Source organism: Talpa occidentalis, unplaced genomic scaffold, assembly GCF_014898055.3.
Source record: "Talpa occidentalis isolate TD23 unplaced genomic scaffold, MPIMG_talOcc4v2.1 talOcc4.9, whole genome shotgun sequence".
NCBI lineage: Eukaryota > Metazoa > Chordata > Mammalia > Eulipotyphla > Talpidae > Talpa > Talpa occidentalis.
The window spans coordinates 117,764,906-117,778,004 of NW_023605305.1; the positions used below are offsets into that span (position 1 = coordinate 117,764,906).

Genomic DNA, 13,099 nt, shown 5'->3' on the forward strand with positions numbered 1-13,099 from the left:
GTGGCTGAGCCGCGCCCGCCAGCCCCGCCCACCCGGTCCTGGCACTGGCCGGGACAGCCTGCGTCCTTATCACTCGCCTGGCTGCGGGCCCTGGGGGTGGGAAGGGCGCAGCCAGAACATGCTGAGGACACCACCGCACCGCAGACACCCCACAATGGCCTTGTACTGAGGGGCACGGCCGGGCCGGCCACGGGCAGCGTCCCCGTCACTGGGCTGCGGGGGTCTGATGCGGCAGGTAAGGGCAGAATCGGGTTTGCTGTGAGACGGGGCTTGGGCGGCTGCTTCTTCCCAAGTGCAGCCGGAGCCTCTGCTGGCTTGTGTGCGGGTACCGGCTCTCGGGCCGACCCCGCTGATCTACGAGCACCGCAGGCTGGGCGGGTGGTGGCGGGAGGGTAGGTAGGAGGTAGGAGGAAGGACGGGTGCACGGTGCAGGCAGATGGACAGACAGGGAGAGGGGTGACCATGGACAGGCATGACCCATGGCAAGTGGACCCTGGCCCTGAGGCCTCGGCCTCTGTGGCGTCACCGGGAGACACATGTTGGGGCTGTGGCTGGGCCATCCAAGACGGCCAGCAGGCAGGTCAGTGATGCCACGGCTGCGGCCAGAGGTCCGGCTGCTGGCGCTGAGGAGGGGATTCCGTCCAGGGCTCACCCCTCCACAGCTGAGCGGGGCCTCTGTGCCCCACGGACGCTGTGTTATCACCACAGTGGGCTCCGTGGGGTCGGGCTGTAGGGGCAGGGCTGAGTCCGGGGCCGCTCCGCCGGCTCCAGCAGAGACACAGCCTGGGGAGCAGATGGTGGGAGATGCGACAAAGCCGGGGCCCGCGGGAACATACCCAACCCACAGGGGGTGGGTGGGATTCCCAGGAGAGCTCTGGAGTGGCCGTGGACATGGGTGGGCAGCACCAATGTTCAGGTCCGGGTGAAACCATCTGCTCCTGGCAGGGGTGGGCCAGACCGAGGCCCCACCTGGAGGAGCGGGGAACCCTCCTGCCACCCACCCTGGCCCTGGGGGCTGCAGGGAAGTGGCCCCTCTGTGCTCACGGCCAGCAGACGGCTGCGCTGTCCTGCGTCTTCAGCCAGGGTCCGACTGTGGCTGGGGCAGCCCCTCCGGCAGCTCAGGCACACCCCCCACCCCGGTGTCCACCGCGGGCCCCCCGGCCAGGGCCGGCCACACAGTCAGGGCGCATTGTTTTGGCTTCCTCCACGTCGGAGAGCGAAGGGCCTTTAACAGAGCCGACCCTGTGTGTCTTCACGCAGATTGTGTGTTCACAAGTCTCATGCACAAGCTTTTAATGAATAGTGCAGATTCTTTTTAAGATTATTTATTTCTGCACACAAGAGCTGGGGGCAGGCCAGAGGTGTGGGGGGTGAGAGGATTCCCCAGAGACAGAGCGGGGAGCAGAACAGGCAGAGGCAGTGAAACCCACTGACGAGGGAGCAGTGGGGAGACAGGAGAGTCTGCTGCGCCATGTGGGCAGCTCCCTGGCCAGGGATCGAACTCGTGCCGCAGTGGCTGGAGAGAGCTTGATAGCGCGGAGACGTAAGCCCCGCGCCCCCAGGGGGCCCTCTGGTGTGTATTCTTTGGAGCAGTTTTCCTGTCTTAGACATTAAGGATGTTTGTCCTTAATGAATCGATGTCTAAATAATCTTCCCTCAAAACGTATTTTTCAAACTAGCTTGTGCTCGCCGCCCATCCATCACAGGGTGGGCGTGGCCGGGGTGTCCCCGCCGTGCCAGCACCCCCACACACCACTCCAGAGGACAGCTGTGCTCCAGCCGCGCGCCCCCGCCCCCCGCCAGGCCGACCCCACCAGCAGCGTGCGACGTGCCCGGGAGCTCCCAGGTCATCTCAGCATCGTGCCTCAGCGAAGCCACTTGACTCGCCGTCTACGTGCCGCACCGGGGAACGCATTCTTCACGTATTTCCCTAATCTGAGCTTCTCACTGAGTTGCTCACTGTGTTCTGTCTCCAGACCGACTGTGACCCCCGCAAGGACCCCGATTTCTCTGCCACGGCAGCGGAGCGTGGAGACCAGGTGCAGGCGGGGGTCGAAGGGCGGGCCAGTCTCCAACCCACGACGAGGGATGAGGCCTGAGATGGTGCCGGGGCAGGCTCCCGGCCGTGGCTAGGAGGTGGAGGCGGCCTGGGCGCCTTGGGGGCTTGTGGTCAGCCGGGGGGCACGTCCTCGTGGGCGGCCGGCTTGGGCCACCAGACCAGAGCCCCGTGGTGGACGCCTTCAGGCCGCAGTGTCCGGCCAGCTGGACTGCTGGGCACACGGTGGGGGCGGGACCCCTGGACGGCGCCTGTGTCTTCGGGTCTCAGGGGCACACGGTGACCCCGGGCTGCGTCCCAGGCCCCTGACCCACCCCCTCCCACAGCACCTCTCCTCGGGGATGGACAGGGCCAACCAGAGCACCCCGGAGGGCTTCGTCCTGCTGGGGTTCTCCGACCGGCCGCGCCTGGAAGCCGCGCTCTTCGTGTTCGTCCTGTTCTTCTACCTCCTGACGCTGCTGGGGAACTCGGCCATCGTGCTGGTCTCCCGCCTGGACCCCCTGCTGCACACGCCCATGTACTTCTTCCTCAGCAACCTGTCCGTGCTGGACCTCTGCTTCACCAGCAGCCTGGCACCCCAGACCCTGGTCAACCTGCGGGGCCCCGACAAGACCATCACGTTTGGCGGCTGCGTGGTGCAGCTCTACGTCTCGCTGGCTCTGGGCTCCACCGAGTGCCTGCTGCTGGCCGTCATGGCCTGGGACCGCTACGTGGCCGTGTGCCGGCCCCTGCACTACGCGGTCATCATGAGCCCACGGCGCTGCCAGCACCTGGCTGCCACCTCCTGGCTCGGCGGCCTGGCCAACTCCCTGGTCCACGCCACCCTCACCCTGCAGCTGCCCTTCTGTGGCCACCGCAGGCTGGACCACTTCATCTGTGAGGTCCCCGCCCTGCTCAAGCTGGCCTGTGTGGACACCACAGTCAACGAGCTGGTGCTGTTCGTGGTCAGCGTCATCTTCCTCCTGCTGGCCCCAGCCCTCATCCTGCTCTCCTACGGCTTCATCGTGGCCACCGTGCTGCGGCTCAGGTCCGCGGAGGCCCAGCGCAAGGCCTTCAGCACCTGCTCCTCCCACCTGGCCGTGGTGGTCATCTTCTACGGCACCATCATCTACATGTACCTGCAGCCCCGGGACAGCTACAGCCAGGAGCAGGGCAAGTTCATCTCCCTCTTCTACACCATGGTCACCCCCACGCTGAACCCCGTCATCTACACGCTGAGGAACAAGGACGTGAAGGGTGCCCTGCGGCGGCTGCTCTCGGGGAGACTGTGCTCCCTGCGGACATGAGGGGCCGCCGTGGCTCCGGCTCGCCAGGCCCCATCCTCATGGCCATGAGTCGCAGCCTGACCCAGCCTGACCCTGCGGAGGGTCCCTGCCCGCAAGTCACTGGACAACACGCATGTGTGCGTCCCGAGTGGAGGCCGGCCAGGCCCCCCAGACCCCCCAGATCCCCACCCCAGGCCCCCACCCCCGGCCTCCCTTCTGACCCGTCCCAGAGACTCAGTTACTCGCTGCTCAAACACTCGCCAACCCGTCTGGCTTGCAGTTTGTGTGTGTGTGTGATTTATTTTGTTTCTTGTCCATTTTTTACCAAACACTCACTTTGCCGCAGCCCTGCGCCAGGAAACCTCCTTTCTCACACGCGCTCCCTCACCGAGGGCACCGGCGCCAGCTGGCGGGAAATACCAGGCAGCGCCTCCCAAACAGCCCTCCCATCCGTGTGCCCGTGGCCTGCGGGGGCGTCAGGGCAGGAGCCCACGGCCGCTGAGCCCGTGCCTGGCGTGCGCCCCGTCGCAGCCAGAGCTGGACGTGTGGAGGAGACGATCGATTTTATTTCAAAACAAGCACAAAACAATGTCTGTGACTTGCTCACGCAGAGCTTGACCGGCCATGTCCTCCACGTGGAGGCGGGGACGGCCCTGACCACCACGCCAGGCGGTCACCTGTGGGCGTGAAACTCCTGGGGAGAGACAGACACAGGCGATTGCCACACAATTAAAAAAAAAAGACGACGTGAGACGCTCACAGCGTCAGCCACTGGACCTTAAAGCCCACGCCGGGGCGCGGTCAGCCACGCTGTTCAGGGCGGCAGGGGCTGTGCGGGCACCTGAGCCGGGAAAGCTGGCGTCACCTGCGCCTACAGGTCTCCTGTGTGTCCCTGTCACGAGGCCCAGGCCGGGCACCGCCCACACTCCAGGGTGTGGGTCCTGAGAGCACGTGGACGCCCAGGGCGGGGAGCTGCAGCCAGAGCTCGGGGCACCTCCACTCACACCCCGTCGACCCCCAACAACGCTCTCTCCAGGGCCTATAGGAGCCAGCCCCCAGGTTAGCTCCTCCCCAGGAGCAGGTGCAAACGGGGAACCTGCTGGCGCTGCCCCTATGGAAGGCCCGGGAGAGTCCAGCCGTCGGCCAGCCCCGGGCGCCAGGCCCCGGAGGAAGCCACAGCTCCTGAGCGGGGCTCCTGCCGCCCGCAGCCCACCGCGGCTTCCCGCGAGCTCATGGCGCAGCCGTCGCGGGCCCCACGGTCACAGTGCGCTCAAGCCACAGTTCTCGGATCCTCCTGGACGCCCGCCAGCAGCACCGGGGCCGCGCTGCTGACACCAGAGACGAGGCCGCGGGCCCAGCTCCGGGGAAGACGCCGCACAAGGGGCCGGGCACGCCGCGCCCTCCTGGCTGTCCCCGCCGTTATGAACTGACTTGGCGTTCCTGAGGCGATTTCCGCATCCGCGTCCAGGACTGTCCCCCGGGACACCCGCGTCCTTTGTCCTCAGACTCTGCTGCCCACGTGGGCTGGAAACTCCAGCCCCTGTTACCACGGCGCAAGAAGGGGGCCACGCAGAGCGCCAAGACGGGGATACAAACGCCTGCCTCGCTCGTAGCGGGGAGACGGAGCGGGAAGGTGCTGCGGAGGCAGACGCAGCGCAGAGGAGGCTGTTCCAGGTCAGCGCCCCGGGCCCCGGCGGGACCTCACCTGGACGGTGAACACTGGGATACGAAACACTGCGCCCGGCGGGCAGGCAGGGGCTGGACCAGCAGGCCCGAGTGCTTCCCTTTGCACGTCTCGCCGCCCTGGGAGAGCCGCGGCTGTGCCTCCTCTGAGGAGCCGAGACTCCAGGGCTGACCGCGGGGCCCGGGGCCAGGCTGCCCCCTGCTCTCGTCCCGCGTCTCGCCCGCGCCCACCTTGTCTCTGCCGCAGCCAGTCCGCCGGGGACGGGGCAGTAACCGGGGTGCGCACGGCCTGCCAGCCCCTCGCCCACCGCCTCCCCCGCAGAGCAGGCAGCCGCAGCCCTGGGGCAGGCGCGGGAGGGGACGCCCTGAGCAAGGGGAGAGGCGGCGGCGCCTCGGAAGCCTGCCCCGGCGCGAGCTGGGGCTCCCGTTCCTCAGGCCGCGCCTCCGGCTGCGTGTGCAGCAGCCCCAGGAGCAGAGGCGTGAGGGACGGGCCAGCAGGGGCGTCGCCCGGGGCCGGGTTACACGGCTCCCCTGAGGCGCCACACAGCGTTAATGAAGAAAGTCACGGCAGGTTCCTCATTAGAAGACGCTGCGCGAGACTGGCCGTCCGAGCGAGGCTCCTCACAGCAGCGCTTCGCCACTCCCTGGCTCGTCACAGCACGTGTTCCCAGGGCCTCCTGCAGTGCGTCGGGAGCGCAGCCTGCACGTCCTGGTTCCTCAGCGTGTAGGGGAGCGGGTTGAGGAGAGGCGGCCACAGGGTAGACGAGGGAGACGAACTTGCCCTGGTCCTCGGCCCTGCTCCTCCGGGCAGGCTGCAGGGACCTGAAGGTGACGGGGCCGCAGAGGACGACCGACCACCACGGCCAGGTGGGAGGAGCAGGGCCGGCCGCCTTCCTCCTGCGCCTTCCTTGCCGCCGCCGCGGTCCTCGGCACGGCGCGGGCGAGACAGCACAGGCGACCAGGATGAAGGACACGGGCGCCGCCAGGAACAGCAGAGACAGCGAGACAGCAGCGGGTCGGGCAGCGTGGGGGGCAGGCACCAGACACGGGCCCAGACGAGGACGAACCGACACCAGGAGCCGGAGCGCAGATTCCAAACCACCAGCGGGGGGTGGGGCGAGCAGAGGCGGGACGGGCGCGGACTGCAGTGGGCACTGGGCTGCCGCGGTGGCGGGCGTGGGGGCGCACCCTGAAGGGGGTCCCGTGGCCCTAAATCGTGTACAGTGTAAACCCATTTTGCCTCAAAAAAAAAATGATAAAAAATCTGCAGTTTCTGCCCGCCAGCCGCACCCAGAGAAAGCTGTGCAGAAAGTCGCCGTCGCCGTTGCAGGACACGGATCGAGCGTCCTTCCCGTCGCGACGCTCGCTGCTTCCTACCCGCGGACGGGGAAGCTCAGTTAATTGCGACAACAACAAAGCCCCGAGGTTTCGTGGCGCAATTTCCAGCGTGGAGGAAACGGCCGCGCCGGCAGCCCGGGAGAGCCGCGGGGACGGGCCTTGCTCAGGGGCCTCCGCCCCGCCCCGCCCCGCCCGCCCGCCCCGCGGCCCCTCCTCGCTCCCTGCCGGCGGCTCGCGCGCTCGGCCTGCTCTCCCAGCCCCGGCCCCGTCGGCCCCGTCGGGAGGTGCCCGCGGCCTCGAGGGCCTCCTCCTCGCGCCTGCCCGGCAGCTCCGGATCCGGGTGCAGCCTGCGGGCCGCCTGGGGGCGCGGGCGCTTCGCCCGGGTCACTCCGCAGCCCCAGCGGCGCCCGCCGCCCGCTCTCCGCCCGGCGTGCGGGGCCGCGGCGGTGTCCACGCGCGGAGACGCGGGCCCCTGGGGCTCAGCCGGCTCGGGCCAGCGCTCAGCACCGCCGCGCGGGGTGCGGCCTCAGGCCTCCCTGCTCCCCCGCGGGCGGGCGGCGGCCCGGGAGGGCGGCTGCGCTGGGGGCGCGCAGGGACGGGGGGCGCGTGGCGCCCCGATCTCCGCGCCCCGCGCCCCGGGGCTCCCGTCGCGGCTGCAGGCGGAGACGGCGCCAGCCCCGCCCGGGCCCCGCCGGCCGGCGGGAGCCGCCACAGCAGCGCGGAGAACCGGCCCCGGCGCCCTCGGCCCCCGGGGGTCAGGACCCCCGGGCGGGCCGGGCTCCCCGGGGCCCCCGCCTGCGCCGGGGCAGCGGCTCCTCGTCCGAGGAAACCTGCGACGTCCTGGCCGCGGGGCCGCCCGGGCTCCGCCTCCGCGGCTCAGCCCAGCCGACCGGGCCGGGGCGGCGCCAGAAGAGCTCGGGCTCCGGCTCGGCCCGGGAAAGGCCGCGCGCGCGTGTGTGTGCATGCGTGCGCGTGCACGGGGTGTGTGTGTGCGTGTGCACGGGGTGTGCGTGCGTGTGCGTGCACCGCGTGTGCGTGCACGGGGTGTGTGTGTGCGTGCGTGTGCGTGCACGGGGTGTGTGTGCGTGCGTGTGCGTGCACGGGGTGTGTGTGCGTGCGTGTGCGTGCACGGGGTGTGTGTGCGTGCGTGTGCGTGCACGGGGTGTGTGCGTGTGCGTGCACGGGGTGTGTGTGCGTGCACAGGGTGTGTGCGTGCGTGTGCGTGCACGGGGTGTGCGTGTGCGTGCGTGTCCATGCACGGGGTGTGTGTGCGCGTGTGTGTGCGTGCACGGGGTGTGTGTGTGCGCGCGCGCACGGTGTGTGCTGTGCACGCGCGCGTGTCGGGGGCTCAGTGGCACTGAGGTCGCCAGGTCCCGGGGCGCGCGGCAGCCCCCCGCGACCCCCGCGGCCTCGCGGGCCGCACGCGCTCCCACCGCTTACGTCGGCCCCGGGGCGGCCCCGCCCACGACTCCGATTGGCCTGGTTTTTCAGTCCTGCAGCTGATTGGACCATTTGGCACCAATCACCTCCCAGCTCACAGCTGATTGGCCCAGTCCACAGGGCAGGAGGTACCCAGGCACGTGCAAGGGTCGGGGCGCGGCCGCCGCCCCGGCTGGGGGTGGGGGGCCGCGGGGAGCCACCTGCTGCGCCCGGGGCGGGGGCGGGGAGCCCCGCGGGCCGCGCCGGCCCTACCGCGGCAGCACCACCTCGTAGTCGTGCTCGGGGCCGCAGGAGGGCGGCCGGGAGGGCCCCGGCGTGCGCAGCAGCGCGTACTCCGTCTCGGGCGCGGGCCTGCGCGCCGCGCGCACGTTCTCGTAGCCGGGGTCCGCGGGGCCGTGCGCGATGACCGTGTAGCAGACGTCGTCGCGGCCGCCGCCCGCCGCGCCCGCCTGCCGGGAAGGAGCCCGTCAGCCGCCCGAGCCCCGCCCGCCCCCGCCCGGCCCGCCCGCCCCCGCCCGCGCCCGCGCCCGCGCCCGCGCCCGCCCGCCAGGCCCCGCCCACGCACGCCCGCCCCCGTCCATGCCCGCCCGGCCCGCCCGGCCCGCCCACGCACGCCAGGCCCCGCCCACGCACGCCAGGCCCCGCCCACGCACGCCAGGCCCCACCCATGCCCGCCAGGCCCCGCCCACGCACGCCAGGCCCCGCCCATGTCCGCCAGGCCCCGCCCGCGCCTGCCAGGCCCCGCCCACGCCTGCCAGGCCCCGCCCGCTCCCCAGACCACGCCCGCGCCCGCCAGGCCCCGCCCATGCCCGCGAAGCCCCGCCCACGCCCGGCCCTGGACGGCATCGGCGCGCAGGTGGCCCCGCAGACGCAGACGGCGCGGGAGGGCGGGGGCCGCCTGCGGGCTGGCGGGCGGGGGGTTGGGGGGGCCAGCGTCGCGGCTCGGCGGCCTCCGCAGGGGCCCGCGGGCCGGGGGACACGGCGCTGCCCACCGGCCCGTCCTCGATGTCCGGGCGCTTCCCCTCCCCAGCGCCCCGCGAGCCCGGGCCCAGCCGGAAGCCGCCCGGCGCCTCACCTGGTCCTCCACGCGCGGCGCGGCACCTGCGGGCGGGGCGGGAGCAGAGCGTGGGCGCGGGACACGAGGCCCGACCCCCCCCCGCCCCCCCCCCTCGCAACAGAGCCGGGGCCCTGGGGCCCGCCCAGCATCCCGAGCCCTCCCCGCGCCCCGGGCCACGGGCCGCCGTCAGCCGAGCCAGGCTCAACCCGGGGCTCCGGGGCTCGTAGCGCCCCAGCAGAGGGGGTGTCTTTCCTGCGCCCCGATAATTGCGACTCTGATCTCCAGAAGCCCCTCAGCCACGACCCTGGCCGAGCTCCAGGGCCCAGTTGGCTTCGAGGCCGAGCACTGACGGGGCGCCGGGGCGCAGGGCTCACTCGGCCCGCCCGTGGCCCTGGGCCGCAGCCCCCGTGGCGGCCCCGGGGCGGTGGGCACAGAGGCTGCCGGGCCTGGGCCCTGGAGCCCAGAGCTGGGGGGGGGCGGGGGGGCGGGGAAAGAGCCCGGACTCCTGGGCTGCAGCGTGACCTGCGGGCACGGGAAGCGCCGCCACTGAGGGCTCGATCCTCCTCGCTGCCCACCAGCCTGCTCCCCGAGGAAAGAGGGGGCGCATGAGCACGGGCGAGGATGCAGGCTGGGCCCCGGCCACCCCACCCAGCATCCCTTTGGGCCTCCGCCAGGGTGGCCGGGGGCTCACAGCATGACGCAGCCGTGGCCTCAGGGTGCCTGCGGCTGGCCCCGGGACGTGGCCGGCTCGCCGGGACCCTCAGGGGCACAGACGCCCCAAATGAGCCGGGTGGAGACGTGAGACTTACGATCCTGGTGGTGGCCTCGGGGCTGCCTCCCAGGGGCCGTGGCCGCCCGCCTGCAGGGAGAGGAGCAGCGGCGTGAGATGCCCAGGCACGACCCGCGGTCCCGCAGTCCCGGGCTAAGCAGAACCTGCGTGGCCCAGGCTGGGACAGAGAGTGGACACGCCGGCCGCGCCGCTGGGACCGCAGAGCTCCGTCCGAAACCAGGCAAGGGCTGGGGACCCTGTCGCACAAGCACACGCCGGCCTCGCACGCGGCTCCCTCTCTCTATGAAGCTGGGAGGATGGAAAAGGCACAAAAATCCCGAAGAGACTAGAGCCCGGCACCTGCCGGGCATCAGGGACCGGCGGGCAGGACCTGACCGGACAGCGTCCAGGCGCCGAGCACCTGTGGGACAGCCCAACAGCCCGGCCAAGCTCTGATTCAGCCCCCAGCGGCTCCTCTGGGAGGCAGCTGTCCCTAAAGGTAAATGAGAAGTTTCTAGAAACCGTAACTGTGGACAGGCCCCCGAGCGAGGCTCTGTAAGGGGGGAAGCCCGGGCTGGCCATGTGGAGTTGTGGTCTTTTTAAATATAAAGATCATTTTCCATTGAGAGAAACAAAATTTAAAGGCTGTAGGGGATTTGCTCCGAGCTGGCACGTTTCCCAGGACAGCAGAGGCTGACAACGTCCACAGGGCGGGAAGGCGCAGGGACGCCGACCTAGGAGGGGAAGCAAAGCTCGAATTGAAGCCACAGACCTGAGAAGAAGTAAAAGGAAATAGCAAAATATCAGCAAGAACAGCGCTCCCCGTCCGGCTCGGGGACCCGGGAGAGACCTCGTGCAGGGGACACTGGTCTCGCGCGTCCTGTTTCTAAACAAGGAGAAAACAAACATGCAAAGGACATCTCAAGCCCAGAGCAATTTTCAGAATAGCCACCAGCCTTTAAACTCAGGCCCACAAAAGTAAGACGCGAGGAAGTTGGCAGCGGTGACTGCCGCCTCCTGGAGAAAAGCAAAAGTGACAGAGACTGAGGCTTCGGGGGCGGCGAGGGGGCCCGTCTCTCGGCTGGGGTGGTCCCACGACTGTGTTTTGCTAAACTTATCACGCTGTTTACCTTAAAAGGGTTTTTGTTGCGTTATCCTAGATCTTAAAAGTCCAACGGTCCTTGGCGCGACCGCGCCTGAAGCCCTGGACTAGGTGAAGATCAGCAGAAACACAGCACGCGACGCCTCCGGAAGAAGGCGGGGTGAGTCACTCATCCTGACCCACTGGCCACAACGAGCCGCCGCCCCGGCCTCAGCTCCAGCCATGGGAGCCGGCGAGGGGCCGCCAGGTTGGGGTCCCCAGCAGCCAGGGTCCCTCCCGGCAGGACGCCTCCGCCGGCCGGCCTCCTGTGTGCACGTGCAGACACTCGGGGCACGTGTGCAGGGAGGGGTGCGCCTGGCGGGCGGCACTTTGGGGCCGGCGCCCAGGACCGTCTCCCGGTCCTCTCTCCCCCAGGCCCCATGCATGCTCGGCGGCTGCCCCGTGGGGGCGGCTCTTCCTGCCAGCCTCCTCACGACACTGCAGCCCCCACTTCCCCGGCAGCCCCCGCCCCTCACACTGCAGGGGAAGCGGAGGAACCAGCCCGGAGATGAAGCGATTAGGAGGCGGCTGTGCGCAGAGATAGGGGAGGCCGTGGCTAGCAGACCAGGTGTCCCCTGCAGATAGCCGGAGCTGGGGGTCCCTGCACACCCCGCAGACGGCTGGGGGCCTCTGCCTTTCTCCACCGCGCGTCCCATAAGGGCCAGGCCGCGGATGAGGCCAGGGCCGGGTGCTGGGCCTGCAAAGGTGTTGCACGCAGAGAGGGTGTCAGGGCGCCAGGCCCCCCCCAATCCCGCACCCAGGGCACCTCCCAAGCCCACACTCAGGATGCAGCAGAGCCTCAAGGCCGAGCCAGGGTGTGGAAGGGCAGACTCGGTGTTGGGGCGTGGAGGGTGGGGAGCGGTGGCCGCCGCCGAAGGCCCTGACTGGGGCGCCTGGGAAGCCATGACCACGAGCTTGCCTGGCCCACCCCCACCCCCAAGGAGCTGCCGGGCCAGGGACGCAGTATCCCCGAGGCCTGGGCACAGCCCGACTTACCTTGGTCTCCCTGCCCCGGGCCCTTCCCGCCTCCGCCGCTGTGCACCATCCCCCAGGCAACTGGAAGGAAACAGAAGGTGAGCGCGGCCTCCCGCAGGCTGCCCACTGCCCCGCTACGCGGCCCTGCAGTCACCCGCCACCATCTCTGGGTGCCCACTTGGACATTGCCTCAAGGCCTGGCACCCGGACGGCTGCCATCGGCCCTGGCACGTTCGCCTCTTGACTGAGAACTGGGACGTCCGGGCCAGCTTCCCCCACTCGGGCCTGTCCTGGCCTTGGGGCTGTGGCACAGAGGGGGCCTGCAGCAGGACTGCCCGGCACCAGCCCTCACCAGGTGGCACCAGCCGAGCCGAGCCTCACAGAGGGCCCTGCTGCCCCCGAGTCCAAAGCCTCGAGGTTCATCCCCTGAAGCCGGCCACTGCAGAAAGAAGGTGCCAGAAGGCACCAGAAGCCTTCCCGAGGCCGCGTGCTCCTGGCCCCTCCCATACCCGCCTGTCGCCAACTCTGAGCCAGAGCCCGAAACCTGGTGACCCCAGGAACCCACCGCACGGTTGTCACAGGCCCCACTGCGGCCCAGCCCAGGCCGGCCTGCTTTTGGCTCTCATCTCCGCTCTGTGTCCATCACGGGCAGCGCCGGGCGCCCCAGCAGGACAGACTGGAGCGCCCAGGCCAGCCGGCGCAGCTCCTCTCCAGGGGCGCGTCACAGACCCCGGCCCCACACCCAGGGCCACAACCCCAGGCCACATGGAGACCCAGCCCCAGTGAGTCCAGAGGCCCCCTGCAGAGGAGCAGCCCCCGACAGCACAGCCCCCAGGTGCCCCTCCTGCCCCCACCCCCCGTCCTCCCCAGACCCACCTGAGCTCCCGCAGAAGACGATTCCCCATCCTCGCCCAGTGCTCCTATCTACCCTGAGCGCCCCCTGCTCTGCACTGCCCGGCCACTGGCACCACCCAGCCGGACGCAGGATGTTGCTCTGACCACAGGCCGGGAGCCGCGACCACAGGCTGCAAGGGGGGGGGCGGGGGGGGGCAGGAGAATGCCTGTGTGTGTCTGCCTGTCTGTGCATGTGGGGGGGGGTGTGGGGGGGGTGTGGGGTGTGGAGTGTGTGGTGTGAGTGTGTGAGGTATGAGTGTGTGAGGAGTGAGTGTGGGTGGTGTGAGTGTGTGGGGTGTGTGATGTGATGTGATGTGTGTGGTGTGAGTGTGTGGGGTGTGTGATGTGATGTGTGTGGTGTGGTGTGAGTGTGTGGGGTGTGTGATGTGATGTGTGTGGTGTGGTGTGGTGTGTGAGTGTGTGGGGTGTGTGATGTGATGTGTGTGGTGTGAGTGTGTGGGGTGTGTGGGGTGAGTGTGTG

The 13,099-nt window shown here is 69.9% G+C and overlaps 1 protein-coding gene across 1 annotated transcript; it reads left to right on the plus strand.

The window, feature by feature from the left end:
• The first annotated feature begins 2,397 nt into the window (after window positions 1-2,397).
• On the plus strand, window positions 2,398-7,886 carry LOC119236972 (olfactory receptor 2G3-like). The gene is made up of 4 exons (XM_037500903.1): window positions 2,398-3,313; window positions 5,938-6,115; window positions 7,002-7,294; window positions 7,834-7,886. Exons 1-4 carry the CDS (start codon window positions 2,398-2,400, stop codon window positions 7,884-7,886), a joined length of 1,440 nt encoding a protein of 479 aa, XP_037356800.1.
• Window positions 7,887-13,099: the final 5,213 nt, after the last annotated feature.

Coding starts and splice junctions, on each gene's coding strand:
- LOC119236972 (XM_037500903.1), top strand. CDS start 2,398: ATGGACAGGGCCAACCAGAGCACCCCGGAGGGCTTCGTCCTGCTGGGG. Junction 6,116..7,001: donor TTCCAAACCACCAGCGGGGG/GTGGGGCGAGCA, acceptor TCGCGGCTGCAG/GCGGAGACGGCGCCAGCCCC. Junction 7,295..7,833: donor CCGGGAAAGGCCGCGCGCGC/GTGTGTGTGCAT, acceptor CTGGTTTTTCAG/TCCTGCAGCTGATTGGACCA.